The sequence below is a fragment of the Lotus japonicus genome, chromosome 3 (genome assembly GCF_012489685.1).
Source record: "Lotus japonicus ecotype B-129 chromosome 3, LjGifu_v1.2".
Taxonomy (NCBI): domain Eukaryota; kingdom Viridiplantae; phylum Streptophyta; class Magnoliopsida; order Fabales; family Fabaceae; genus Lotus; species Lotus japonicus.
Window position 1 is genome coordinate 604,351 of NC_080043.1, and position 26,879 is coordinate 631,229.

The 26,879-nt window shown below is 34.5% G+C and overlaps 4 protein-coding genes across 5 annotated transcripts; 2 read left to right on the plus strand and 2 right to left on the minus strand.

Annotated features, from left to right (window-relative positions):
- Window positions 1-7,156: 7,156 nt before the first annotated feature.
- On the plus strand, window positions 7,157-11,468 carry LOC130743311 (aquaporin NIP6-1). Its single transcript, XM_057595504.1, has 5 exons — window positions 7,157-7,543; window positions 7,896-8,120; window positions 8,277-8,471; window positions 9,870-9,931; window positions 10,724-11,468. The coding sequence occupies exons 1-5, from the start codon at window positions 7,292-7,294 to the stop codon at window positions 10,929-10,931; spliced, it is 942 nt and encodes a 313-aa protein (XP_057451487.1). The 5' UTR covers window positions 7,157-7,291; the 3' UTR covers window positions 10,932-11,468.
- LOC130743313 (uncharacterized) lies at window positions 10,519-12,359 on the minus strand. Its single transcript, XM_057595506.1, has 2 exons — window positions 11,895-12,359; window positions 10,519-11,159 (listed from the first exon to the last, which is right to left on the minus strand). The coding sequence occupies exon 1, from the start codon at window positions 12,313-12,315 to the stop codon at window positions 11,965-11,967; it is 351 nt and encodes a 116-aa protein (XP_057451489.1). The 5' UTR covers window positions 12,316-12,359; the 3' UTR covers window positions 10,519-11,159; window positions 11,895-11,964.
- A 1,047-nt stretch (window positions 12,360-13,406) lies between these two features.
- Window positions 13,407-16,615, minus strand: LOC130749004 (uncharacterized). 2 transcript variants are annotated; one of them, XM_057602265.1, is made up of 6 exons: window positions 16,460-16,615; window positions 15,499-15,562; window positions 15,337-15,389; window positions 15,000-15,049; window positions 14,031-14,176; window positions 13,407-13,936 (listed from the first exon to the last, which is right to left on the minus strand). In XM_057602265.1, the coding sequence occupies exons 2-6, from the start codon at window positions 15,522-15,524 to the stop codon at window positions 13,738-13,740; spliced, it is 474 nt and encodes a 157-aa protein (XP_057458248.1). In that variant the 5' UTR covers window positions 15,525-15,562; window positions 16,460-16,615; the 3' UTR covers window positions 13,407-13,737. The 2 variants fall into 2 exon arrangements, with proteins under 2 accessions (XP_057458248.1, XP_057458247.1); XM_057602264.1 differs by having other exon boundaries at window positions 14,031-14,179; window positions 16,460-16,614.
- Window positions 16,616-20,024: 3,409 nt separating this feature from the next.
- On the plus strand, window positions 20,025-21,333 carry LOC130749814 (zinc finger protein 3-like). The gene has a single exon (XM_057603185.1). It carries the CDS (start codon window positions 20,236-20,238, stop codon window positions 20,956-20,958), a length of 723 nt encoding a protein of 240 aa, XP_057459168.1. The 5' UTR covers window positions 20,025-20,235; the 3' UTR covers window positions 20,959-21,333.
- Window positions 21,334-26,879: the final 5,546 nt, after the last annotated feature.

Here is a 26,879-nt window from a genome sequence, read left to right on the forward strand (position 1 = left end):
AAGATATTACATTAATTTAAGAGTCATTATTGTTTTATCGCGAGATGCTATCATTGTTGAGCCAGAGTACATGGACTTATTCCGCAACAAGTAGTTTCTTGGAACCCAACATGCAACTGGGTACATGAATCAACATCACCATACAAAGGTAGTAGTTTTATTAAAAATAATAAAAATTTACAGAAACCCAAAAATTCACCTCCACCTTAGAGAGAAATAAATATAAAAGAAAGAAAAGTGTGATGTATGATGTGTGGTATAATAGAAAAAGAAAGAGAAAAAGATAAGTGAATAAAATGGAATGAAAATGGGTGTGAATGATTAAAATACTATTAACCAAAACATAGGAGCTAATGGTGTGATGAATCATGTGTATCTAGAGAAAGCGTCAGCTATCAAGTTAGAATAATGTGCATTATAGTGGTAGAATCTTCACCAAACCCCAAAATCAAATAGCTTTTGTTCGTCTTAATTAGTTGATCATACTTGATTAATAGCTTTCTTTGATGGCGTGTCAACAGAAGAAAGAAAGTTATGTCATATGCTATATAAGTAAATAGTTGATCCCAATAGGAACTTCATTTAATCAAATGCACCCCACTCTCAAAGTTCTGTCACACACATTAGTTTGCCAACTCTTCTCTTTCGTGCTGCTTTTTCTCTTAATTATTTTTCCCAACACAGGTGATCTTTCGCTTTAACTGGAATCTTACATTCTGTTTATTTTTTTGAAAAAAAAAATACAAAGAAGACAGAAAGAGAGAAAAAGCTTCACTTCCTAATTAGAATTTGAGTGACAACACTAACAAATCAATTACTTGAAGGAACGGGCTTGACCAATGATCCTCAGCTAGTCAGTGAGCACGAATATGCAAAATATATAAAAAAGTTTTTGAAGACTTTGTGCAGGAATATTAACATAAAATTTGGTTCATCCTACAAAAGTCTGCCAAGGTAGGCCTTGCATGGTTCGAAACAGAATACAAGGCTGCCAAGGTTTGAGAAGCAAGATGTTGTTGTACAATCAAGTGTCAACTGCTAAAGTAGAATTCATCACTGCAGTTGCAGCTGTAATATCATATCTTGCGGATGAGGAAAATCCTAGCTGATCTACAAGTGGCTCAATTCAAATAGATTCAACTAAGGTGTTTGTAGATAATCAAGCACCAATCGCAATTTAATTTCTAATAATTCATCTTTTCATGAAAATACAAAACAATTCAATGTCAAGCTTTATTTTCTCATAGATGTCCCAAAAGGAATGAGAAGTTTCATTGCAAAACAAGACAAAAGAATGTTTGAGATATTGAAGGAAAAACTTGGAGTCAACAACAATTAATTTAAGGAGGAGTGTTGAGATATGAATCAGCACCGTTGTCATCTACTTTATTTCATATAATCAAAGAATGCCTACTATATGAGCATTGGTAGTCGTGATGAATTATGAGCTGTTACGTTTTTATGAGTGTTTACATTTCTAATTTATTTTTAGATAAATGGGTAGAATTGTTATAATTTTTCAATTATGATTTTCACTAAAAAAAGAGAAATAAAACCCAACTCAAAATGAAGGCAAGGCTCACTCTTTGTCTCTCCTTAATAAGTGAGACACAAAATGACTTGTAATGTTGGATAATTTTCCACATAGGATAGAAGCTCATACCCCTTACTCATGATTTCCTCAAACACTAGTTGGAAATTGGACCATATTGTTGGTTATTGTTTTCTTCAATAATCAAATACAAATACTAATATACACTTCAGTAGAATTTTCAGGGCTGTTCTATAATTCCTTATTTACATTGTAATAGTTTTTCCAGTGACTAGGAACAACATATACCATATTGGAAAAGTTGTTACTAGGATTTAAGGACTGGTTACATGGCTAGTTTGCCTTGAACCACATACTGCTAATGCTGTTGAAGCATTGACTCTATGATTCATATGGTTGGAAATGGCGTGGAGCCATGGACTTAAAACATCCAATTTTTATCATATGGTTCAAAGCGTGGAGAAATCAGAACCAGTACTTTAATTAGTCTCATTTGTCCCAAGTGAGTGAAAAGTAGTTTTCTCGCACACACTAACACTGTACCTCATAATTAGTAGGGAATGACATTGAGGTTTCCTTCAAGTGCAATAAAACAGAGAAAATAAGTGCTCTTCATGGGCCATTTTGACAGATATGATGAGTATATTAGCACTACAATTATGTCTAATGAAGTCTCATTCCAAGGAATTGTGATTGATTGATGAGTGTCATGAACCTACTATCCCAAAAGCTTTGTTGGATGAAGACACATAAATGATTTTATATTATACTTCTAACACGCCCCTTACACAATAGTCTATCGGGCTAATGAACTTTTTCTACCAAACTTGTTCTTATTTACTTAAGTATATGCAGCAGCAGCATCTGCAAAATTCTTTAATTATAAGCAATCTTCTTTTTGGACCAAATCTGACTTAGGATTTACATAATTAGTTAAATTAAAGGGAGTACATTATTGAAGCCATGCCAGAAGAAAAGGAGCGGTCCACATTAAAATAGCCAAGTATATAGCTTGTGCAAACATAATTTCTGTATTTGAAGTAAGTTGACCAAACAAGGGAGTGGAACTAGTGGAGGACAAAATGATACAAAATGCCAACTCACTTGACCCTTTTAACATCATAATGCATGCATTTTCTTTCAAGTTTGAAGTCTGATCCATTTTCATTTTTGAGAGGTTCATTCACTTCCATTCATTCGCCTACTTTTAAAGCAAGCCAAAATGTTTTTTCACACCTCAGAATGTATAGATTATAGAATGGGTACAATACTTCAGTTTAGCTGTCTCAGAACCATATACAATTGTTCTGTATTAAACCTCATTTGAAGATTTAGCAACAATGCTTTGATGTTGTTTCTAATTCTAAAGGTAATAGCTAAATAATAATAGCCATCCAATTTGCTTTCTATTCTATAATATGAGGCTGGTTAGCAGTACACTCTATTGAACCCACAATCTCAGACACTTGTTATGATAAAATTTATTTTTAAAATAATTAATATATTTCTCTGACTTACTAAAAAATGTGTTATATATTTTAAAAATTAAACCAATATAACATGAGGTGTATTAAAGAGTGTGTTTAAAAGAATGTGATGCTGACATTACTCATTCTATATTATCTCTTGTTTTGAATGTTAGCCAACTAAAGTGTTGTGAGAGTCTCTCTGCCATCACTTTGATTGGTATTTCAACTTTTGAGATGACATGGTACAGTAACCTGAGAGGCATCTCCTGATGAAAACAAATTCTGAAAGTGGAAAAGGACATGGAGGAGGAAGTCGACCACAAATGTTCAAATCATTGAAAGAATTTGTGCCACCTACTTTCATGAGACATTTTTAGGGTCTTCTCCTCTACCCCTATATGATTTGATGCTTCACTCAATGTAGTTCAGACTTCAGGCATAAATTTCTCATTCTTCATTATGCTGAATTTTTAGCAATAGCACAACACTAATCACCCAGTAAACTTGAGATAACATTCACCAGTAAAGCCTGTAGTGTTGGTCAAATTCACTAGTTTTGCATATATCATGTCATAATTATTGGCAGAGCACTAATGTGTACGCATTTGAGTTTACCTTAAAATGAAAGTTTTAAATTCTAACTACTCGCTTTTAGGAAATTAACATATAGTTCTAATTGCACTCTTATCCATGGACTTGTTCAAGGTCAAGATCCGATCAAATGGCCCCAAAGCCATCATGGCCAGCCCATATAAGGCTACCAATCCAATTCCATGGTCAAGTCACAAGTATGACAAAGGAAGACGAACCTTTCATCTTTCTAACTAGTTATCTTAACCATAAACGTTAAGATTGGAACCATGGTTGAGTTGTTAAACCTAGGGTTGAACTGTTATGTCACGCGAACATTCAGTTATGGCACGATAGCAAACGGTTAACTCCAAAACAGTTGAGCAGACGAAAATATCACATGGCTATAAACACTATTCATTGACCATCCAAGGGCTAACTTCAACAATCTCCACAATGAACATGCTTTGATATATGGTAGTAATGATTTAATTTTTTTATTCCTCCAATTATTAACAAACAAAGATCAATGGTTGGCATCATCATGCATGGTAGCAGGGCCGTCTCAACCAATATTGAGGCTTAAAGCGAACTCTAAGAATTAGGCCTTTATAAAATTAATTTTTTAATCTAAATAATTTAAATAAAATTTATTTTCGGGCTTTTTGAGATTCAAAATCGTTTATTAAATTATCATAATCGATTCTTTTAAAGTTTCTTTTCCAATAGATAATAAAGTCAACTCATTTAATCTTTGCTGAGATATTGTTCATCTTACATATGATATGATTTTATTAATTTTAATTTTGAAAAACTATGTTCCGCATAAGTAACACTTACAAGAATTGTTAACATTATTCTATAAGCAATATATGCATTTGGGAAAGAATCAATTCTTTTTACATAATTAAGTATGTCAATTGGTGTATCATTTTCTACATGTATAATTTCTTTTAAGATATTTAGTTATGTAAATTAATCCAGTCTATCAATATTTGAGTTTTCATTAGGTTTTAATGAACGTTCAAGATTAAGACGAATTCAAAGAGATCAAATGAAAGGTCACACTCCTCTTCTGCTTTTTATCAATTCAAAATACTCAATAAATTTAATTTAATTGAAAATAAATGTTGCACTTAATAAATTCATTCCTTTAGGCACTCAATATGTTATTTAATTGGTCTATTCTTGGATTATTTCCTTTGAAATATATACTAGTTTGTTTAAAAAAAAAATTTGGGGCCTAAAAAATGTTGGGGCCTAAAGCGAGGGCTTTACTGGCCTAAGGGTTGAGACGGCCCTGCATGGTAGCAGTGGTAATCGATATATGGTAGTAGTGAAGTAATGGATTTTAATATAGGCCCTTTTAATATATTCATACCTCATTTTCTCATTAATCTCATTTTCACATGTTTTTACTTCATATCTCTTTTTACATTTTTTATTACAATCACTTACCATGTATCTAAATTTTCTCTCTTTTTTCTTGAGTGGGATTGAGGTTTGTAAGATGTTATCCTAAAGTAATTTCCATTGAGTAAAGGGATTGAAGAATTTTGAGCGATAATGATCGACACTCCCATGATTAAGCTTCCAAAAAGAAAATGTCTCATAGCCACTCAATGAAGTGGAGACATCTCAGATAGAATACTCGAGAAAGTATAATAAGAGGAATAAATGATAGATGTCTTATATTTATTGGTTTGAACCTTATAGGATTTTTTTTATAAATAGGTTCCAGACTACTGGGCAGGGCGTCAATGTTATGTTGGGGAGGCCAGCAGAGGCCCACTCCTGGGTAGGAGTTTCAGGATCTCCCTGAGGAGGTTACCCACCAATTGTGATTTTACAGTCTCTAATTAAGGAGATTCGAATCATCGACCTATGAGGAATGTGAGAGTTAAACTTGAAATCTGAAGTCAGTTGTGCCAACCCATATTAGCACCTTGTAGGATTTCTGTGGTATGAAAAAAATAAAGTATATGAAGGTAAATATATTGTTAAGATATTCAAAAATTAAAATTAGATGAATCAAGTGCATATTTAAGGTTGATATTAGGTAAATCCAAGAATCTATTATGGATAAAACAAATCAATCCAAACATGCTAAAACATGTTTAAGCCTCAACTCTTGCATCACTTTTAGTAATGCTCAAACCTTCAAAGAAATCCTCAAATTGAAAGGCTAATGTATTTATCGAAATCAAGAGAGAGGCAAAAAGGCTACCAAAAGCCCCACCAAAACTGTTAACCGCAAACATGATACCTTACTTCGAACTTACACTTCATGCCCAAAAAATGACACATTGATGTTCAAAAAATACTACAATATCATCTAAAATGCACCTAAACTACGCTAATTTTGAATGGTATTAATAAAATAAGAGTTTAATGGTTGTGCATTGTCAATATAAATATTTTTTATACGGACATCTAAAAATTGAGTGTCACGTATTTAAAAGCATTTATGATCCTTTTTATTTTAATTAAATTAAAAGCTTATTTTTTGATTTGACAATCGATGTCTGTGTAAAAATTGTTCACACTGATGGTGCATTACCATTAAATTTATAAAATAAAGGGATAATTGGAAACATTATATATAGTTCACTCGAATCTGGATCCTCTCTCGCCGGTTAATTGTCTCTCTAGCTCCATGATGAATTTTATAAGAATTGATTTTAATGTCACTCATATATAGATATTGTAATTCTTATATCATCTCCTTATGCACTTTCAATGTGTAAAATGTGTAATTTGTGTTCCACACTTATAACTTATAAGTGTGCTAAAATTAGGTGACGAGAAAATGAAAAGTGATGACATTAAAATCAATTCCTAACATATTTTGATAAGGAAAGTATAGTAAACACCGGATTGACTCCTCTAAAGTAAGCTCATTGCGGTAGTGTAAATTATTATACTTAGTTGTTTTTATTGACTTTTCAAATTAGGTCATCTATATTAATAGTATGATGAATTACTTTATTCTCTTAAGTAAGTCTTGGAGTTAAATCCAAACACCTAACGGGTGTAGAAAGGCAAAGTGAGAATAAAAGAGAAAAATAAATAATGAATATAATATAAGTATATGAAAAGAAATGAACAAAATGAGATGTAGGATGAAAATGGCAGTAATCACCGGTGACAAATACCATGCAGTTTCACAGTCAATTCATGAAATGCATAATCTGTTATTAGTTAAACAATATGGCACTGATACAGGATATACTTGCTGGCAATTTCATCGATCATCTTGATCAGTTACCAAAAGATCCATTTCCAATTGACTGTTAGAAATACAGGAATGAAGGACGACACAAAGAGAGGGAAAAGGGAATGAAAAATGAAGGTAGAGATGGGGAGCACCATGCATTATTGATGCCTAATGTATAAAGCCTCTTTCCCATGCTCCACAATCAAAGAGTCCCACCATCCACTTTGGAAGATACAGGGATACCTTTTTCTCATTGGGCCAGCAGTTTCAACCACTAGTAATTTCCTTCCTTCCCATCTTTTCCAATCTATAAGTCAACTACACACACTGCTATATATACCAGACCATTAGGCACTCTCATTGTAGAGACAAACAAAATATATAGCAACTCTAATCTCAAGGCCTTCTCTGTCTACCTCTCCACTCAAATTTCTTGTGGTTTCTGTTTGTCTAAATTTACTTTTGTTGAGGAGTGCTGGAGAGATGGACAACAATGAGGACATTCCGTCCATACCTTCAACACCCGCAACCACGCCAGGACATACCCCTGGTCGACCCCTTTTTGGTGGGTTGGGGTCTGATAATAGAACAGGGAATAATGGTTATGGTAAGAAGAAGAAGTCCCTCCTTAAGAATTGTAATTGTTTCACTGTTGAAGAATGGACCATAGAAGATGGAGCCTTGCCCGCCGTTTCTTGTTCATTGCCATCCCCTCCTGTCTCCCTAGCAAGAAAGGTATTCCTACATAGCTAAATACTTACCCCTCCATCTCTCTATACATAATGGAAAATGCCTGTTGGAAACTCAATGATGTTGTAGTTGTAGACACAACTACCATTTGCGGAGATGCAGTACATGTTACGTTATATACGATCTGCTCATTATGTGTTAAAATTAAATTTGCAAAGCAACTATTTTAATTTGTGAACTAAATTTTTCTTAGTTCAAGCTAGACATAGCCTTAACATATTCCATTCTAATCTCATTTTTCTGGGAACATGCATAAGAAGGAACTAGCAAAAGAGCAGTTTTCATTGAAGTGTTGTATAGTATTTGTTGGATATTAGCATTTGGGTTGGTTTTGCAGGTAGGAGCTGAGTTTATAGGGACTTTCATTCTGATGTTTGCTGGGACAGCCACTGCTATTGTGAACCAAAAGACACAAGGTGCTGAAACTTTGATTGGATGTGCTGCCTCAACTGGTCTAGCTGTTATGGTTGTCATCCTCTCCACCGGTCACATCTCCGGTGCTCATCTCAACCCTGCTGTCACCATTGCTTTTGCTGCATTGAAGCACTTCCCATGGAAGCATGTAAATTGAACAACAAGCTTTTCCCTTTTCCTTAATTGAATTGCACATTGCTACTAGCTGTTAAAGCATTCATCCTCATTATTGATGAACAAGTATTGAATTTATATGATAAGTACTTATTATTGATATACTCCACTTAAATATTAATGATTGCAGGTGCCTATGTATATTATTGCACAAGTTATGGCAGGAATTTGTGCTTCATTTGGTCTGAAAGGGGTATTCAACCCTTTCATGAGTGGTGGAGTCACGGTTCCTTCTGGAGGATATGGTCAAGCTTTTGCTTTAGAGTTCATTATCAGCTTTATTCTCATGTTCGTTGTCACTGCAGTCGCTACCGACACAAGGGCTGTGAGTTTTTTCATCCTCTTTCTTTGCCTTTCTTTTTTACTTTTTAGTTTATATACAAAAGTGCAAGATTGACTTTGTGATAGAGAAAACGTCTAATAAAGTTTAAGCTAATAAGTTAATTGGTTCCAGTAAAAGTGTTCTATTAAGGCTCAGTTTGGAAGAGTTTATTTGAGCTTATCTGACAGCATAAGCTCTTATGCCAGTGTTTGAGAGAGTTTATGCAAACAGCTTATGACCTGTCATAAGCTATTTTCAGCTTATTTTCATAAGCTACTCAGGATAGCTTATGAAAAATAGCTTATGCTTATATACAGCTTATTTTTAATTTATTTCAATAAATTTTCAAATAGCTTATGAATAAGCGTTTATGACCATAAGTGCTTAATTAAACTGCTTTTCCAAACGGGGCCTAAGTTGGTTGTTATTGTTTATAGACACATGTCAGGTTGTTATTGGATAACAGCAAGAACAAAGGTTATTGGAATTGTACCAATTTTCTCCTTTAGTAATTACAATATTTTTTCGTTATTTTTTTTATTCCATCAAACTTTGTTTGAATATAAAAATTTAATTAAAAAGTTAAAATAAATAGTTGGAACGACAAAAGATAAATATATAGTAATATATACTACCTTTTTTTTTTAAATAACCCAAAAGTAGTGTATAATTAAATTAATATTTATGATGACTTTATTCATTTAAGGTTCTCTAAGATTATTTTTTAAATTAAGAATGATTATAGAGAAAATATATTAAAATATTGATATTGAAAATAGAAAAATATAATAAACTATAAATTATAAGTTATTAGCTCAATTTTTAAGATTGAATTTCTTTCAAACATAATTAAAGAAACTAATACTTTGATCAAGTGGGTTGATGTAGTGATTTAGCACTTCATACATTTAGCAAGTGGTTGATGGTTCAAATCTCAACTCTTGTAAATGAAAAAAACTCATTAGTCAACCCCTACCGCTTAGTGCATTAACCGTGAGGTAAGGGATTAGTCCCATAGTTAACCAGTGTAGATATCATGACAAAGTTTGTCCTACAATAGTAAATATTTGTGCTCAAGATCAATAAGTTGATGACGTTTAAGACAGAAAAAAAAGACATGTCCACAGTTTTCTCCCAGTAAATTCACATAAAATTTGTTCACACGCGGATTGTCAATGCGAACATGTTTTACAGCAAGATCACACTTTGCCTGCGTTTTGAATAGGATTTGGAATCCTACTGGTTCCCCCATTTTTCTTTCCGGGACGAAGGTTTCGTTCTTAAATTAAGGTTCTTCCAAAACAAAAAGCAACATAAACTCTGCATGCAGGGTCTCTCATTTCATAGATGATAAGTCCCCTATGCATAACATCATCTGCAACTAATATTATGCTTATGCAGGTTGGAGAGATGGCCGGAATTGCGGTGGGAGCGACTGTCATGCTCAATATACTCATAGCAGGGTATGTCCCAACTCAACATCTCGGCTTTCCCCAAACAATCCCAAGTTTACAAACTTGTTTCAATATCTACATGTACCCTACAATCACAAATTACCATATAATTGCTATTATATACATAGGTCCTGTTTGGATAAGAACCAAAGAGCACATATTTGAAGTTTATCTACTAAAAAAAGCACTGAAAAAACTTCGATAAATATTCTTTGGTCCGCATCCAAACAAACTCAGTATTTCTCACATAGCATAGGTAAGGCTTGTCTGGCTCTTTTCTCTTTTTTGATTGATTCCTATAAACTGAATAACCCTCCATACACAAGACGTGTATAACATGTTTGGATCAACACTGGGAAGTTTCATAATTACTTCTGGAAAGAAGCTACTAAGTGTGGTTTTAGGGTTTAACGGGCTTTTGATTGTGTTGTCCACCACAATCCAAACATGCTAGTAATATTTTGAAGACATGGAAATTTTGAAAACAAACAAGACGGAACTAGCCAGTCTATGCCGTGTCTTTGTTTTCAGCTACACTTAACGGAGAAAAATAGATGGCCTTACTCATATGAGCCTTACCTAAGGAGTGAAAAACATAAAAAGAAAAGTATAACTCCATTCCTAAATGCTAGCATTCTTACAATTTTCCTAGCATCACCTTGGTTGAGAGGGATTTTTAACTGCCTCAAGAGTTAATTGTGAACAACTTACAAAATTAGCATACAAAGATATATCTAAAACAGCACCTACAAAGAAAAAAAATAAGACTTATCTGATCATATGTTTCATACTGTACTGCAGGCCAGAAACCGGAGCCTCCATGAACCCAGTAAGAACACTAGGTCCGGCGATTGCCGCAAACAACTACAAAGCCATCTGGGTCTATCTGGTAGCTCCCGTACTTGGAGCTCTGAGTGGGGCCGGTATATATACTGCGGTGAAGCTGCCTGATGAAGATGAAGATAGTGCCAAGGTGGTGGGTTCAAACCACCCCAGCTTCAGAAGGTGAATTGTCCCCATGGTCATATAGGTCATCAGATTAGATGTTTAATATGGAAAGCTAGCAAAAATAAGAACTTGCGCTTGTGCACATAGAAGATATACAAAATATGTGTTCAGGTGCATGGGGTATCTATTACATCCAAGCAAGAACTGTGTGCTGTTTTGGCTCTCATGCAAATACAATACCTATTCCCTGTTTTCTTCATCTTCCTGTTCTCCTTCTCTTGTGATAAAACTAAAAGAAAGAGGAAGAAAAGACTGATTAGCAATTAGTCAGTAATTCTTCGATGTTCCAAGTGCATATCCGATAAAGAAAACCTTGGAAAGAAGCCATTAGCAAGCTTTACAAATTTCATCCCACGAAAAAACACAAAGGGAGAAGCATTTACAGAAATAGCTGGTGTTTTCTCTCCAACCAAATGGGAGTAATCAATGTTAAACATAGCAAGATGGCATATGCTTTTGTTCTTTTCTCATTTTTCCATTTCTCATTTTTCCACAATGTAAAAATTATGTGTGTTTCTATATCAGACATCAGTTGAGACGTTGAGTGCAGTGTAAACGAACTTTCATTTCATTTCATTCAGTCTCGAGATAAGTGCCAACATCAGTTTGTGTCGATGACCACGAGTATTCAAACATAGTCTACAAAGTGAAGTTAATGCAAATGACACTAGACATAAAAATAAGGCAAACATTAAGATGTAACAGAAAACAAACAAATAAGAAAAAAAGAGTTTCAATTACAAGAAAGAAATTGGTAAAAATGTGCTAAAAAAAATGATGAATTGACAAAAGAACTGCACTCATCTATGTTCCTAAAGCACCAAAATGAACTAAACAACTGACATTAACTATCAAAGCAGTTAAACTTAGCAAATTTCATTAGTTTAATTCATTATTTTAATTCATCCACAGTATAACAACAAGAAAACAGAAAATGAGATCAAAGTGCAACACAGGTATTTACCTTGATTGAACTGCAGATAAGAAAATGGTGGCAGTTGTTGAAGGAGGAGCAAAAGAGGGGAAAATTGAAATCAAACAAGGGAAATATCCCCTTGGTTTTGAGGGTGAGAGTAAGAGTGAGGGATTTGGGATCGGAAGAGAGAAAGAGCGAATGAAGCGATGAGGACACCGAGGAGATCGGCGAGGGCGTCCTTGAAGGAAGCACCGGAAGATTGGAAGTAACCGAGGTGATCGGCGGCTTCTTTGGCGGCGCCGGCGAGAAGAGAGGCGATGGATCCAATGGAAATGGCGCGGCGGCGGAGGAAGGGGAATGGGGCGAGGGAAGCTAGCTTGTAGAACAGGAGGGTGAAGGACAGACACATGATCACGTGATAAAACTTGTCCGCGCCAAGCCACGGGTCGCCATCGTCATTCTCCTCCATGCCACCCAAAACCTCTGTTTTTCCTTCTCTTGTTCTACTCTAAATTTATAAAATAATTTAATTTAATGAAAAATGTCTTTGTTACATCTTTAAAATAACTTTGGTACATTGAAAAGATCAATTTGATCCCTGACTCTTTCGCTCCAACATTTAAATTGGTCAACTATGTTAGTTAATGAACACTTAACCATCAACCCACATTTTGTTTCTTGTAAGTGCCGGTAAATTGTGGGTGCTTAATGCTCTATCTTTCATAGTCACTTAGGAAGGTTTGATTAAGCTGTTCTTCCTAACTTTAACTGGTTTAGTAAGTGACTACTTTTCATTATCATGAACTCATAGTTGCTATTTTGCACGTGAGAATATCTTATTTTTTTCTACACAAGTCTTTAAATTTGCCTACAAATTTTGTCTAGATGCATGTCCTCTTTTATTTAATCATTTCATTGTGATGCGCTAACGTCTGACCTTCCTCCTTCGGCTATTCTTTTAACGACTAGTCCCTGTGCTACAATTAACCTGTCCCTTCGACTGCTCAAAGCCGTCGTTACGATTTTTAGGTGCCAACCGTTGTTACATAGACTTTTCCTTTAATGGATTTGAGGGGAGGTTGGAACTTGAAATAAATTCCCAGTTAACAATCTATGTATTGTTTTATTTTTATCAAGTGATTCCGAGAAATCATGGAAGGGAACCCATGTGTAGAGCACGCCGGTTTCAATAAGAAGTGACCAAAGTACCAAGGAAGGGAACAGTTTGGATGGTTGGTTTTGCAGTGGTCATCAATTGATACTGGAAAAGAACTCCTAGAGGTATGATATATATGATACAGTATACACTATACAGTAATTAGTGAGTTAGCATGGTTTAGAGTTTTAGACTGCAAAAATATATCTCCAACCTTTGAGACATGGATGATACAGTTCATAATTTTCATCAATTGATTAATTGGCTTTTGTCTCTCTTTATATAACTCCTCACCTTTCAACGTTTATTTTTTTGACTTAGATTGGTGAAGGGTTTGCAATCAGCATCATGAATTACTTACATAACTAAAATTGACACAGTAGAATAATCTTCAGCACAAGAAATAAAGGTTAATAGTGTATCCAGTTCACAATCTTGTAAGCCAGGAAATGTATAGAGCACGGAAAAGTTTGCTGCAAAGCTTACAAAGCAAGGTGATTTAAGATATAGACGTTTTCTTCACATGAAAAACCTCTAAGATAAATGTTCATAAAAATTGATTCATTATAGGTTTCATGTGGATCTTATATTGGGTTGCCATGCTCAGCAGCTACCCATATGAATGTATATTGTCATTGTCGTTCATATCTTGAAGAACCTGATTCCTCCCAGAACTAACAAAATTATGTAAACACCTTGAAGAAAGGAGATCATTATAGCAGCCACATAGAGACCTCACATATCCATAGACGGTAGTCCAGTTGAAGCCTTTGATTTCTTCCTCTTCTTGGATCCATTTTTGTTAACTTTCTTCTTGGGTTGTTTCTCTACTATCGGTTGTGTGTTCTGCAAGTGTTGATGGATGACAGATAGGGGATCTGCTTGGAAAAAATCATCCTTAAGAACTGCAGATAATCGTTGACCTTCGTTCAATCTGATGAGCAAGTAAAAAAACGGTTTTTACAAATACAATTTTACATGACAAATACAAAGTTGGCTGTGCAATCTTTCAAAAGGGAAGCACTCACAATAATTTCTTCCTAGATTTACAGTTAAGTTTAAAGTCATCTTCACAATCTGATTTCTGTGATGCCTTCAACTCCGGAAGGGACTCTAAGATTGAGGAAAGGTTATATGCCTTCAATTTATTCTGCCGCCTTTGTTGTTTGCTTTTCTTCTGCCAGAAAACAAAAACATCTTCAGAAAACCAAGAATACTAACACATTTTGCACATATAACTAGAGTGGCATATATCTTCAAAAGATCTTTGTTCAGTCAATATAATAAACAACAAACATGTGAACAGAGCATTCTCAATAAAGATTTGTCCACAAATATTTTATATAGTTATTAGATACATAACAAAAATAACTCTTCAGAGTTCAGACCAAGATATCATCACAAGTTTACTATATTACCGTGGAAGTTGGAACATGAACTTGTGTTCATTTAAAGGGTACGGAAAAAAAATACTTCTGATAATTGGAGACTACATTTAGTTTTAATTCTACCAAGTATCCAATAATTAAATATTAAACAACGATGCCTAAATTTGCTTATGCTAACACATCAAGAGTATACACTATATTTCCATGAAGATTTACTCATGTGAAGCATATGACTGCTTCTTAAGTGAGAGTGAAAATTCTCCTTGGGATACTTCTGTAAGCAACAAAATTACATGAACACCCAGATATGAATATCAGAGCAGGCATGTATAGTCATTATGACGAAAAATCCTGTCCTATCCTATCTGAAGTTGCTGGGACCATAACAAAGTGAAGAACAAGCAAGGACCAGAAAATTATTCATTATTCAACATGTCCACCAACAAGATAACATTTTAAAATCAATTGTCCACTAATGATTTGTAATACCCAGAATAATGCAATTGATTAGCCATTAAATCAAGCCCATTACATAAAACTACTGAAGTTCTTCCACAGTTCAGCCAATAAATCTTAAAAACAGCAATACCGTAGAAATAAGATCCTCACCTTGCTAATAGACTTTTGGGCGCTCAAGGAAGCAACAGTATCTTTCACCTCTGAAATAATAGATGGATTGGAAGGAGTTAAAATATACACAGGTTTGACGAGTAATATCCACCACAGCACTAAACATTTCATATACACCTACACAAAACAAATATAAGCCCTAGCATAAAACTAGCACTTTGAAACCACAACAATGACGTTTATTTTTTTATTTCTCAATAGACTCAATTGTTCTGTTTGGGATTAAAACTAAGAATGCAACAAGCCTCTACTTAAAGTGAAGACCAGAGATTATAATGTTATAATCCAGGAAAACAACAATGGACCCCAAACGTACTGGAATAAAATTGTAGCTTCTTTTCTAACTTGGAATCGGACTTTGAATCAGACCTGCACAGGTTAGAAAGAATTAGAAACTCGACCTCAAATTGCAGAAACAACAAGCAATAAGATGAGAAGTAATATTAACTATTCAGAACTGAAAAGGAAGAGAGCGAACATTAATCTTGTACTTGTCTTGCCCATTGATGCTAAAAAGTTCGGGTTTGAGGAGAACCAAATTCCTATACAGAGGAGTCACAAGGGGTTAGTTTCTCTCAATGGATATTATATATTTGATGAATGACAACAACAACTGAGGAATTGCAGGTGTGTGTGGGGTTGGAGTGATTAAATCCCAAGTAGTCACAAAATAACATAAACACCGTCCAGCAAAATAATGTATTCTCCACAAAAATTAGTCAAAACAACTATATCAATGACTTCACAAACCTGAGACGACCCTCACAACCCAAAACATGTGCAAACAATGAGACACATAGTATTTTATCTCCTGCTGCAAAACGATCCCTTAAATTAATTTTCTTCAGCTCATACATGACACTCAAGAATAATCTAACATGTCTTTATCAACTTTGAGGCAATTAGTAGCCTCAGCCAATCTTTCAGAGCTTAATTCAAGCTACTTCCCAAGAGTATTTCCTAATTAAGATATACTATTTGCAATCAAATTTGCTCCTCTATTTCTTTTCCTTTATTGGCTTTCCACCTATGAAGCACTGACTCCAACACGGACACTGCGACACAGCTAAAATCCATAAATTTGGACATTGGACACTACATATATAGATATTTAAAAATAAAAATAAAGTATATATATACATATACATATACATATATTTCAGAAAGCAAAAAGAGAATTATGAAGCTCCATAGAGGCTTGGTGTCATCCTGTTGTTCAACTTGACTAGAACAAGCATTCATTTCTAACATAATTTCAAACAAACATTCAGGGGAGAAAAAACAGCAGCAGCTTAATGAGGAAAAAAAGCAGCAACACTCAACAAGGATACAAAAATCAGGGCCTAGAAGACTAAAGAGTACACTCATAACAACACAAATCACGAACAAACAGGACTATTTTGACAATGAAACAGCGGTGAAGTATGAAAAGATCTCACCTTTAATATCAGAAAGGACGAGGGAGAAGGGGTGTCGCGAATGGCAGGGAAGATGCGTCAAGTTGAAGTGGGTATTGTGGAGTCTGAATATCCAAATGGTATTTTAATGTTCACTATTTTAAAAGATTTAAACTTAAAATATATTTTGTAGTTTTTTTTTTGGTACATGTCTTGAAGAAAAAAGAAAACTAAGCTCTCAAGTGAGGAACACCACGAGAATCAGCCGACAACAAAAAGACTCATGCCCTGAGGGTGCTCGATGATTTGTAACTCCTCAATGATAAAAAGATCTTGGTTCAGTCAATATAATAAGCAACAAGCATGTGAACAAAGTTGTCCACAAATATTTAATATAGTTATTAGATACATAACAAAAATAACTCTTCAATATCCCGACGATAATGTTTTAGGGCGGTGGTGGCAGTGGTAATGGTGATGGTGAAAAATGGCGGTGATGAAGGCAGTGGAGTTGGTGGCGACAACGATGACGATGACAGTGGTGGCGGTGGCAATAGTAATAGCAGTGGTGAAGGGTGATGGTATTGTTGTTATGGCAGTTGACTAAAAAATTTCAAGTAGTTGCGTGGAAATCGCTTAGTGAAGGTAGAGGTCGCGATCGCGGCCAAAATCGCGTGTGGAGTAGAGTGATGGTGGCGCAAAGAAGAAAGAAAGAGAAAAAACCATACTCTTCAAAGCGAAAACTCCAAATGGCCCCAGATTTAAATATTAGGTTAAACTTTTTAAGTGTATTTTATGATTTTTCATTTCATTTAATGAAACACTGTGTTTCATTCCTTGGGTTTGCGATAAAAAAACCCTACTCAACTGAGTGAAAACCCAAAATTGCCCATGGATTTAAACATTAGGTCAAACTTTTTAAGGACATTTTGGGTTTTTCAATCTTTTAATGAAACATTCTGTTTCATCCTTCTTCAACCTAGACACTCCGTTTTCAAAAAATATAAAAACCTAGACACTATGCGATCTCGTTCCTTTTTTTTTCTTGATGAAGCTGCACGATCTTCTTATTCCTTATTTTTCTTCTTCCTCCTCCTCCTTCCAGTCTCCTTCTTCCTCCTCCTTCTTCAGCGCAGCGGCTCATAGCGCTACACGCTATAGCATTTTTTGGGCTTGCCGCTACTATCCGTCATTAATTAACATTGGTTTATATTAACTAATGCACATGAACTACAATTTTACACCTTCAGAACAACAAAATTCATACCAAAGACAGAATTAGAAAAGATTATATAGTTCCAAACTTGCAAAATGAAATGACATTTCTCTCTAAAATAAAAGTGATGATACGAAAACAATCAAGATACAATTCGTGGCTTAACGTGCGCAGGGAATTGAGTGGGGAACTTTATCAGATACATTGCAATCAATTGGCCTATCATATACATAAAGATTAATAAGTTAGGTTCCTTTAGGCTTTAGCTAATAGAGCTTGAATAAATTGAAATCTTCCCCCACCAACTTGTCTGGCTAATTTGATGATGTCAGTATCCTTATGTTAAAGAAGAATACATATAGGGTTTGACCTATTAGAGACCAGTATTTGAGTTTGATCCTTTCATATGATGTCTTATCTAAAGAGAAAAAACTCTGCATATCAATATTAATAGGGCTTCAGTCCAATAAAGACTAGAGTGTATTCCTATGATATATTGAATAGGATTGAAAATACATGCATTTGACCTCCTCTAAATTCATTGAACATATATATAAAGAAGTACCTATGCAATTTATTCTACTAACCTAGAAAAGATTCTTTAAGAAAAAATTGTAGTGGGTCGTCCATTCTCTGTTTTGAATTTCTTACTGCATTCCCTGAATGCTTTTCCTATCTGGGGCACACACAAAAGATATCCTTTACTTGTCACTCTTTGTTTTTGTCAAAGATTTGAATCCAAGCCAACATGAACACAGACTCAAGGAATAAATAAACAATCTGAAAAAGTTATTACTCATCCATCAATTGTCAAAGAATGCCTTGCTAGGTACCACAGCTTGTAAATTCCAATCCCAACCTTTGCCGCCTCAGTCGCTTGTGTCCAACACTTTGTATTGGTTGTGTGACAATAAAGGTTATATTTAGATATGTGTTCGCACCCATGCAAACAAACGTTAGCATCCATTTTAAGATAAAAAGTGAACAAGACTCTAATCATATTACGTTCAACTGATATACAATTAGACATAAAATGGGGTTGCAAGCGAAAAAAGCCTCCAACCCTAGGAGAAAGATAGAAAAGGGGATGAGGACCTTATATGATCCTAGTATTGTTAGATTAAGATCATTAGCAATTCTGTTTGCTACTTTGAGTTGATTAAAATTTACTGTAGCATGATTTATGCCTAGACTAGTGAAGATGTGTTAGGAGACAAGTTAAAAGCTACAAAAGTTTTGCTTTATAATTGTGGAAACTTACCTAACATTTCCCACCACCTAATCTAGCTAACACAGCCTTTATGAGCAAATAAGAAATCCACTTGAAAGAGAAACAATTTCAACTTCAGAAAGTGAAATGGGAAGGAGAGAGGGAGTAGTATCCATTTTAGCTAGAATGTTTTGGAAATTTAATTGCTGTATGGAATGATGCTTCATGTGGGGTGGGACAGAAGAAGCATAGTGGTGATATAATAAAGACATGAATGTTAGATGGAGTCCTTTAAGGAGAAAGTTGGGATTGGCTGTCTCTCTTTCAATATTAGAATTTTTCATTTCATGCTTTTCTGGTCTAACAAAAGGACACATAACTGTCTTCTGAAATTCCTAGAATAAGCTTCAATTACTAAGTTTCTTAAGGCAGAAACACTATCATTGAAGTTCAAGAGAAGTATTTTTGGGGGAAGGAAAAGGAAAAAGTCAGGTCCCATACCCAGCTATGACAACAAGGTAGATAAAATTGTACCTGATAATACTAGTGACCATACCTTAGTTTATGATGTCATACCCTTATCAACTATTGGTTATTTGAAATAATTTGCAATGCGTTTAAGAGATCAGTTATGTAACCAAACTGCAATTATTGGTGAATGTCTTTTATATCTTTGTCATTTTATGGACTATGCATGTCCAAAATATAAATCACGCATCTTGATAAGATGGATATCTAAACAACTTGAAGAAGTTAAGCAACCTACTGATCTTAGCTTGAATTTTTTAGGCTGCCATAGACTATAGACATGAATACTCTGAAAAATAGCATACTCTAAGACAAGAAATGGAAAAAAAGGACAAGTGAGAAGACACAAAATTTAGGTAAACAAAAAGATCCATTAATTGGATATGCTGTATCAAAAGTTGTACATGAATACCTATACCTATGGGTGGCTTGTTCAGGTGGCACATGTCAGATTTCCTTTTAAGCAAGATACCGGTTTGAGTTTTGTGATTGAATTTTTCTTTAAAAATTAGTCCCTTTATGATGTGATGTTCTCGGCTCAAACAGAATTGGTTCTTGTGGTGCAAAAAAGTTGTATATGGATGTTCCTACTTCCTATTCCTATTATGTTCCAATAAAAAAAAGGCACATCTCTCATTTTCTCTCTTGCTCTCTCTCTTTAACACTGCCAGATATCTTGTTTTCTAGGTCATGCTATATTAAGACCTTCTAACTGTAAAATAATGACATCTACTTTTATAGTTCTATATACATAACACAGCATTTACTCTTGTTACATCAGTTATAAATATCATCTCTCTTCTTGTTAAACCAAACTTTGATCACCAATAATAAGGAAATATTTGCAATCTTTCTTCCTCCTACATGGACCTTCTAAGGTCAGAACCATGTCCATCTGATAACTTGAACATCTCATTCTCAGACTCAATATCTTCATTCGATATCCAAACAGAGAAAAGACAGAGAGAAAAGGAAGATCAACAACATCCACATGAGTCAGCACCACGCCTTCTACTTGATCTAAGTCTCCCCAGTGAATATTCAGGTGAAAACTCAAAGCCAGAACTCAATCTTATCAATTGCTTTGATACAAATTTGTCCACAAACTCCTCAGAATCTGTTGTTCATGGTAATGAAGTAGAGCCCCGGATTTTCTCATGCAACTATTGCCAAAGACAGTTTTATAGCTCACAGGCTCTTGGAGGACACCAGAATGCACATAAACGTGAAAGAACTCTGGCAAAAAGAGGACACAGAGTTTCTTCAGTAGATTTTGGACAAAGGTACTCCAGCATGGCTTCTCTGCCTTTGCATGGAATTCAGGTGCATTCTATGATTCACAAACCTTCTTACAAAACACCCTTTTTTGGGTGGAAGAAGCAGCGTAAAGAAATTGGAAATTTTGGTGGTGTTGGGGCAGAAGTACCTGAATCATCCTTGGCTGGTGGCACTACAAGGTTAGGAAAGTTTTCTCCAAGGATGGTGCCAGAGGGATTTGGAGGTTACTGGCTGGGTGGTGTTACTGCAACCCATTTGAATACTAAACAAGATGAGTTGCAGAAGCTTGACTTGTCCCTTAAACTCTAAGCACGATCATCTCATGTCACATGATAGTACGATGTGGAATTTTATGATGACAGTGTGTTAAGTATGCATGTGAGGTGATGCCTATCCTCCTTCATGTCATATCCCATCTTTCTTTGTGCTCATGAATCTCTTGTTGCAGCAGTTGTAAATGAGTTTTAGCAACTTGCCAGAGTTAGTGGCTGGAGTCTTGACATGATTTGCCATAATATGTGTCAATAGTGAATTCTCAGTGGGTTTCTTTAGAAGTTAAAACTTCCACCAAACTACAAATTTAAATTGATTTGTAACCAATTGAAACTCTCTTGTAACCAATCTAGTTTGTTTGAAAGTCAGTTGAGAGATGTAAAAGAAGATTTCTATTCACTTTTTATTTTAGAGTGCGTGTTAATGTTCGTTGAAATTATGTTGCCAGTAGATATCCAAACATAGTCTTAATTTGCTTTTTGCAACCAGTACACTTTGCAGGGTTGGGAAGTTAGGTAAATTTTGAAACTAAATGCAGCCAAACCTGAATTAGTTGCGCTCAGAGGCAAATTAAGGGGCAGCATATCAATTTTCATTGCTTTATGCAATGAGGTTGTGTTTGATGGTAGTTATATTTGAATAATTTGACAGTGCAGTTTGATGGATCCCAACCATGTGCACCCCTACCTAGTTTATACTCAAATTTATATACGCGCAACTGATCAGGCTATGCTTTGACATCATCATTTTAAGAGAAATATTTAATTATGCTATTGAAATCTTGATTCCCTTGATTTCATACCTGCTACAAGATATCTTAGGGAGGAGGAGGACCCATAAGTTTGTAGGTCCATATCTGCCGGATGTTTACAACCTAATCTCAAATTAATCATGAAACATGTTGACATAAGTAAGAATTAAGATGCAAAAAGTAACTGAAAATCGAGTCATTATAACAGTTAATATTAATGATGGTAATCTCACATGCACTAAACCTCCGTGCGATGCGACATATATATATATAGCAGTGTAGCACCTCGGTTAGTTTGTCAATTTTGCTTGTGGTGGTATGCATGCCTCAGTCTTCACTGTGGTCCAAATTTTTTCATTAAATAAAACTAAGTAACCTTCAGGAACACTTTAATATTGCAATGGGATGAATAAAACAAGTGGAGCTAGCTTTCATTTTGCTAATTTGTTAAATTTGGAGGACAAAAAATACTGTGTCTTGCTCATAAGATCATCAAGCTCGAGATTGTCGATCATCTTCAGTGAAAGTAAGGAATTTGATTTGACATCATTGTCAAGGTTAGGCTCATGAGACTGTATGCTAGAGGTCCTTTTCTTTCACATTGGTGCACTTTATGCCATTTTTATCATATATGTGATGGGTGTCATCTTAGATTAGATATTTGTATGTGATATTTCCAAGTTTTTTCATGTTAAAGTTTTTGTTTCTATTTATTTTCTAATAAAATTCACATGGTTCCACCTATTCAACACATATTTAATGGGTATGAAAATGAATATAACAAGATTATAACATGAGAAAACATTGAGTTTTTTCACATGAGAGTAGTGTAGTACTCTTTCGCCACATCTTAAGCATGTAATTAGGGATAACACCCGGGCATGGCGGGTCCCCGCATCTCTTTCATGTCCCTATTTTCACTCTCTATCCCTGTGGCGGGGTGAACTTTCTCCCTATCCGCAATCCCCACCTCCTCACATATTTCCACGTGGTCCACTAACACATCATTAAAAATAAAATAAAATAAATATAAAACATACGTAAATTTCTACCTGGATTATAAATAGTGAAATATAGAAACCACAAATGAGAATGGAAGATGTCAAATTCTATGAAAATATATAATGAAGTTCAAATAACATTGAATTTATTATTAAGGTTATTATTGATTTTTTACCTATGTATACAGGGCGAGATTCCACGGGGTGGGGAGGGTGATTCTCACCCCCATCCCAAACTTGTCTCTTTTTGTCCCACCTCCATCCCAACGGGGAAAAATTCCTCAAGATCGAAGCCCCAAACAGGGCAGTACCCGCAAGGATCTCCATATACATGTGCAAAATGCTATCCTAGGCATATTATTAAATTGGAAATTGTTGCTTAGACACAAAAGTGGGGTGTCTATACTCAAATTTACCGGAGAAAGAGAAGATATATAAGAAAAGAATAATAAATGAGATATATGATATGAAGGATTTTAGGGTTGCGAATATATATTTAAATACTACTTTAGTAAAAAAAAATCGGTTCGTCCCTAGTTGTTATTGTTTGAGTGTTTAAAATTTTGAAATTATATTGAATTTCATCCTTTTATTCAATGGAAATATAACAAATATTGGTTATAATTCCTGAATTTTTTTATTTTTTAATTCCTTGAAATATATATTGTTATCTCTTTTAGTCTTTTCTTTTTTTGGTCAAAGTTGAATGAACTATCATTAAAGACAAAGACTAAACTCAAGTTTTGTGCTTAGTTTTTGTCTTTAAGTTTCAGTAAAGTAATGTTCACACCTCTTAAATGAGGTGGAAAGAGGTGGAAGAGGAGAGAAGTAGGAAGAAAAGAAAAAGTAAGAGAGAGAAAGTTTAAGATATGCATGATAGATAATAAGATGAGAGAGATAGAAATAAAAATAGGTGGAAATGAAGTGTATACAAAAGAAGGTGTGTATATATCATTACCCTTGTTTTCCTTATAGGGCTCATTGAATGGTGATTCATTCCTTCCTTTCTTTTTTTTCCACTCAGAATCTTTTCCCACCAAACAAAGTTTCCCATTCTCTAATTGGAGTTGCCTGGCCCAAATTAAGTTATCCCAGTCTTCCCACAAATATTTGAGCTTTCTAAAAAATCTATAATTTATGAAGAACTTTATTGAAATCCATTAATTTCTCTGGCTTAAACATGTACGTTTTTAGTCCATGATAAATAAAATAGGAATTTACATTAGTCTTTATAAAAAAAATTCTTACAATTGGTCCCTAAAAATATTATTTCAAAGTAGTTCAACTGATGTGATCTTTTCTAGGTATCATGAATTTTACTCCGTCATGAGTCCAGTTAGCCGAGAAGTAACCATGCGACCGACGCTACGATTTAACACTGGTCTAGCCAACTCTAAGCTAACACAACACGCCTGTGGTGATGACCGACGCTAAATCATAACTATTAACATTGGTCATTTAAGCCGACTCCAATAGTCTCTTTTTCGCATCAGTTAAGCAAACTCTACATTTCAGTTTTCAAAATTGAAAATAGAATCTATTTTTAAAAACAGGTTATCTCAAAAAAAATCAGTTTTTAAAAACTGCAAACAAAACTCTTAATTAAGATTTTTTTTAACAGTAAGATTCCTAATTATGGTAATATATTATATTATGTTATATATATATCAACACATCTCTATCATATTTTCAAATGATTTATTTTAGTTTTGTTATACTCTAGTGCATGTAGGATTACACGTTGAGCGGAGACACTCCACATATGCGCAACACCATATTACTTTAATCCTTATTATTCCATTAGCTTCTGTTGACTTGAGCATCAAAGTTCTTGCCGGTAGCCACATCAGATGCCCACCCATATATGAGAAGATGAAGTCCCTTCCATGTAGGAGTAGCCCAACAAAACACCTCTTCTACATGGTCAAACGTCCTTATAATCCTTGATATTTAAACTGAGATCAATTTAGATTCACCCTATTAGTAATTAATTGGAAAATGCATGGATGGAACTTGCTTGGGACGTTCGAATTGAATGAGCTAAGCCTCAAGAGAACGAGGGAAAGAGTATGGTGCCATAGTCATGTCAAATCAATGTTGCTATAACTTGGATACCCTAATGACACAAAGGAAAATGAGGTCAAGAATAGCAGCTACGTACTACCCTACAAGCCCGCAACACATACGCAGAGTATGGGCTATATAGCTTGAAAATTACATCAAACATGGGCTAGTGTCTTTGGTCATCTTGCATTGTGATACACATGGGTGGGTTTCCTGTGTTAAGAGTGTTGTGATGTTAGCCACGTAACTGTATCCACTAAGTTGTTCAGTCATATAGGAACATCCTTACTCCTTTAGACATGCATGCCGGCCGTCACGTTGAAATTCAGGGAAAAGATACACGTTTTCATTTTACACTACTTTTTTTTTTTTGGTTACAGAGGAAAATCATTTTACACTACTTTGAATACCCTTTGTGATAAGGTTATTTTTAAAATTTCTACCTAGCTATACTTCTTAATTTGAATACTATCATTCTCTAATCTCATAAACTATATCAAGAATCATAGGTGGAAACCATGTTTATGGCGACATGTACACCAACAAAATATGTAATTTGTGTCACTTTTTTGCCTCCACAAATTATGGGATTTTGATATATATATAAAACTATGATTTGTTAATGTTAAAAACCACAATAAATTATTGTAGGTGTTACAGTATTATATAAAATGGTGTCCACCAATCAAAATAATAAGTGTGTGCATACTATTTTTTTTGTGCACGTGACTGATATAGTTGGCTCATAGCATAATATCAAAACATTATGTGACCCTGGTCTAAATTCCGATATTTGTTGCCGTTATTGTTTTAAGGGTTTTATGCTTTTGGTCTCTGATTTATACACCTGCGCCTAAGATAACTATTGAAAAAAAATCATCTTTTTTTATCATTGGAAATTTTTATTTAATGTTTTTTTTAAAAGAAATTTTTTTATTTAATTTAAATTAGTCTTTATGACATCATACATTATATATGACATATTTTTTATGGAGTCATCCGCCTCACGTAACAACATCAATATCAATCCTTCAAAGTTCTCTTTAATCATTTGTGTCCATCTCTTTCCCAACTTCCTCTTTCTTTTCCCCCCTCTCCTCTCCACCCTCCGCTCAATCTCCACCACCACCACTTTCTTCTCCCCTCCATCGTTTCCTCTTCCCCCAACCTCAGTACTTCCTTCTCCTCGGCCACCCTCTTCCATCTTCTCCTCACAACCGAACCTTAACTCTCTTAGCAACACGAACCCTAACCGCAACATCACCAGCAAGGAGAAGGGGAAGAGAAGGTACACAAATGATTAACTTTTTTTTGAAGGATTAAAAATGATGTGAAAATCAAACGTGGACACCAAACTAGACTAGGATCGTCTCATGAGCTAGTGATTGAGTAAAAAATATGTCAAATAATGATGCGGAGCAATTAGAGCTACAGTATCTCCAAAAGTTGGAGCACCCGAAGAAATCCCACTGATTGACTTCAGTTTTACGTTTATTTATTTTAATTTCATATCTTATGGTTATTTTGATTTTATTAATTTCAAATCTCAGGACTATTTAGGATTTTAGGATTTACTATTTAATTAGGATTTAGAATTTACTATTTAATTAGGATTTGCTATTTAAATTTAGGATTTACTATTTAATTAGAATTTACTATTTAAACAGGTGTTGTTTTCTTTTATGAGACAGTTTGAAGTTTTATAATTTCTGGAATTAATAGAGAAGTTTTCTCTTTGTCTGTCAACCTTCGGTATTTTCCGGTATTTTCCGTGAAAATTAACGAATCTTGGCCTTTGAATTCTCGGTATACTGCGGGTATCAACGAGGGTTTGAATTTATCCTTCTTTTTCCCACGCATGCTGCATCATAGATGTGTTTTGTGACGTCATAAGAGCTAATTTAAATTAAACAATGTATTTTATGAACCAAAAATGAGATATCATTTTAAATTTCGGTGTATACGTCATAAACTAAAAACATATTTAACCTTGTTTTTTCATTGTGATATTTAACCTTCTTTTTTTCTAATAGAATTGCAGTTTACTTTAAAAAAAAATTTAAGTTTTTACGATAATTTATTCATCACAATATGTACTTTCTTGATACCATAGTGAAGAATCCTGAGATTGTGTGTAAAAT

Bases quoted from the DNA above. Each gene is read 5' to 3' on its own strand.
- LOC130749814 (XM_057603185.1), top strand. From the start codon at position 20,236: ATGGACCTTCTAAGGTCAGAACCATGTCCATCTGATAACTTGAACATC.
- LOC130743311 (XM_057595504.1), top strand. From the start codon at position 7,292: ATGGACAACAATGAGGACATTCCGTCCATACCTTCAACACCCGCAACC. The intron at 7,544-7,895 runs GTATTCCTACAT...TTGGTTTTGCAG, and splicing joins CTGTCTCCCTAGCAAGAAAG to GTAGGAGCTGAGTTTATAGG. The intron at 8,121-8,276 runs GTAAATTGAACA...TAATGATTGCAG, and splicing joins AGCACTTCCCATGGAAGCAT to GTGCCTATGTATATTATTGC.
- LOC130749004 (XM_057602264.1), bottom strand. From the start codon at position 15,524: ATGGGCAAGACAAGTACAAGATTAAT. The intron at 15,390-15,498 runs GTTCGCTCTCTT...TAACCTGTGCAG, and splicing joins AAGACAAGTACAAGATTAAT to GTCTGATTCAAAGTCCGATT. The intron at 13,937-14,030 runs GTGAGTGCTTCC...CTTGCTCATCAG, and splicing joins AAATCTAGGAAGAAATTATT to ATTGAACGAAGGTCAACGAT.
- LOC130743313 (XM_057595506.1), bottom strand. From the start codon at position 12,315: ATGGAGGAGAATGACGATGGCGACCCGTGGCTTGGCGCGGACAAGTTT.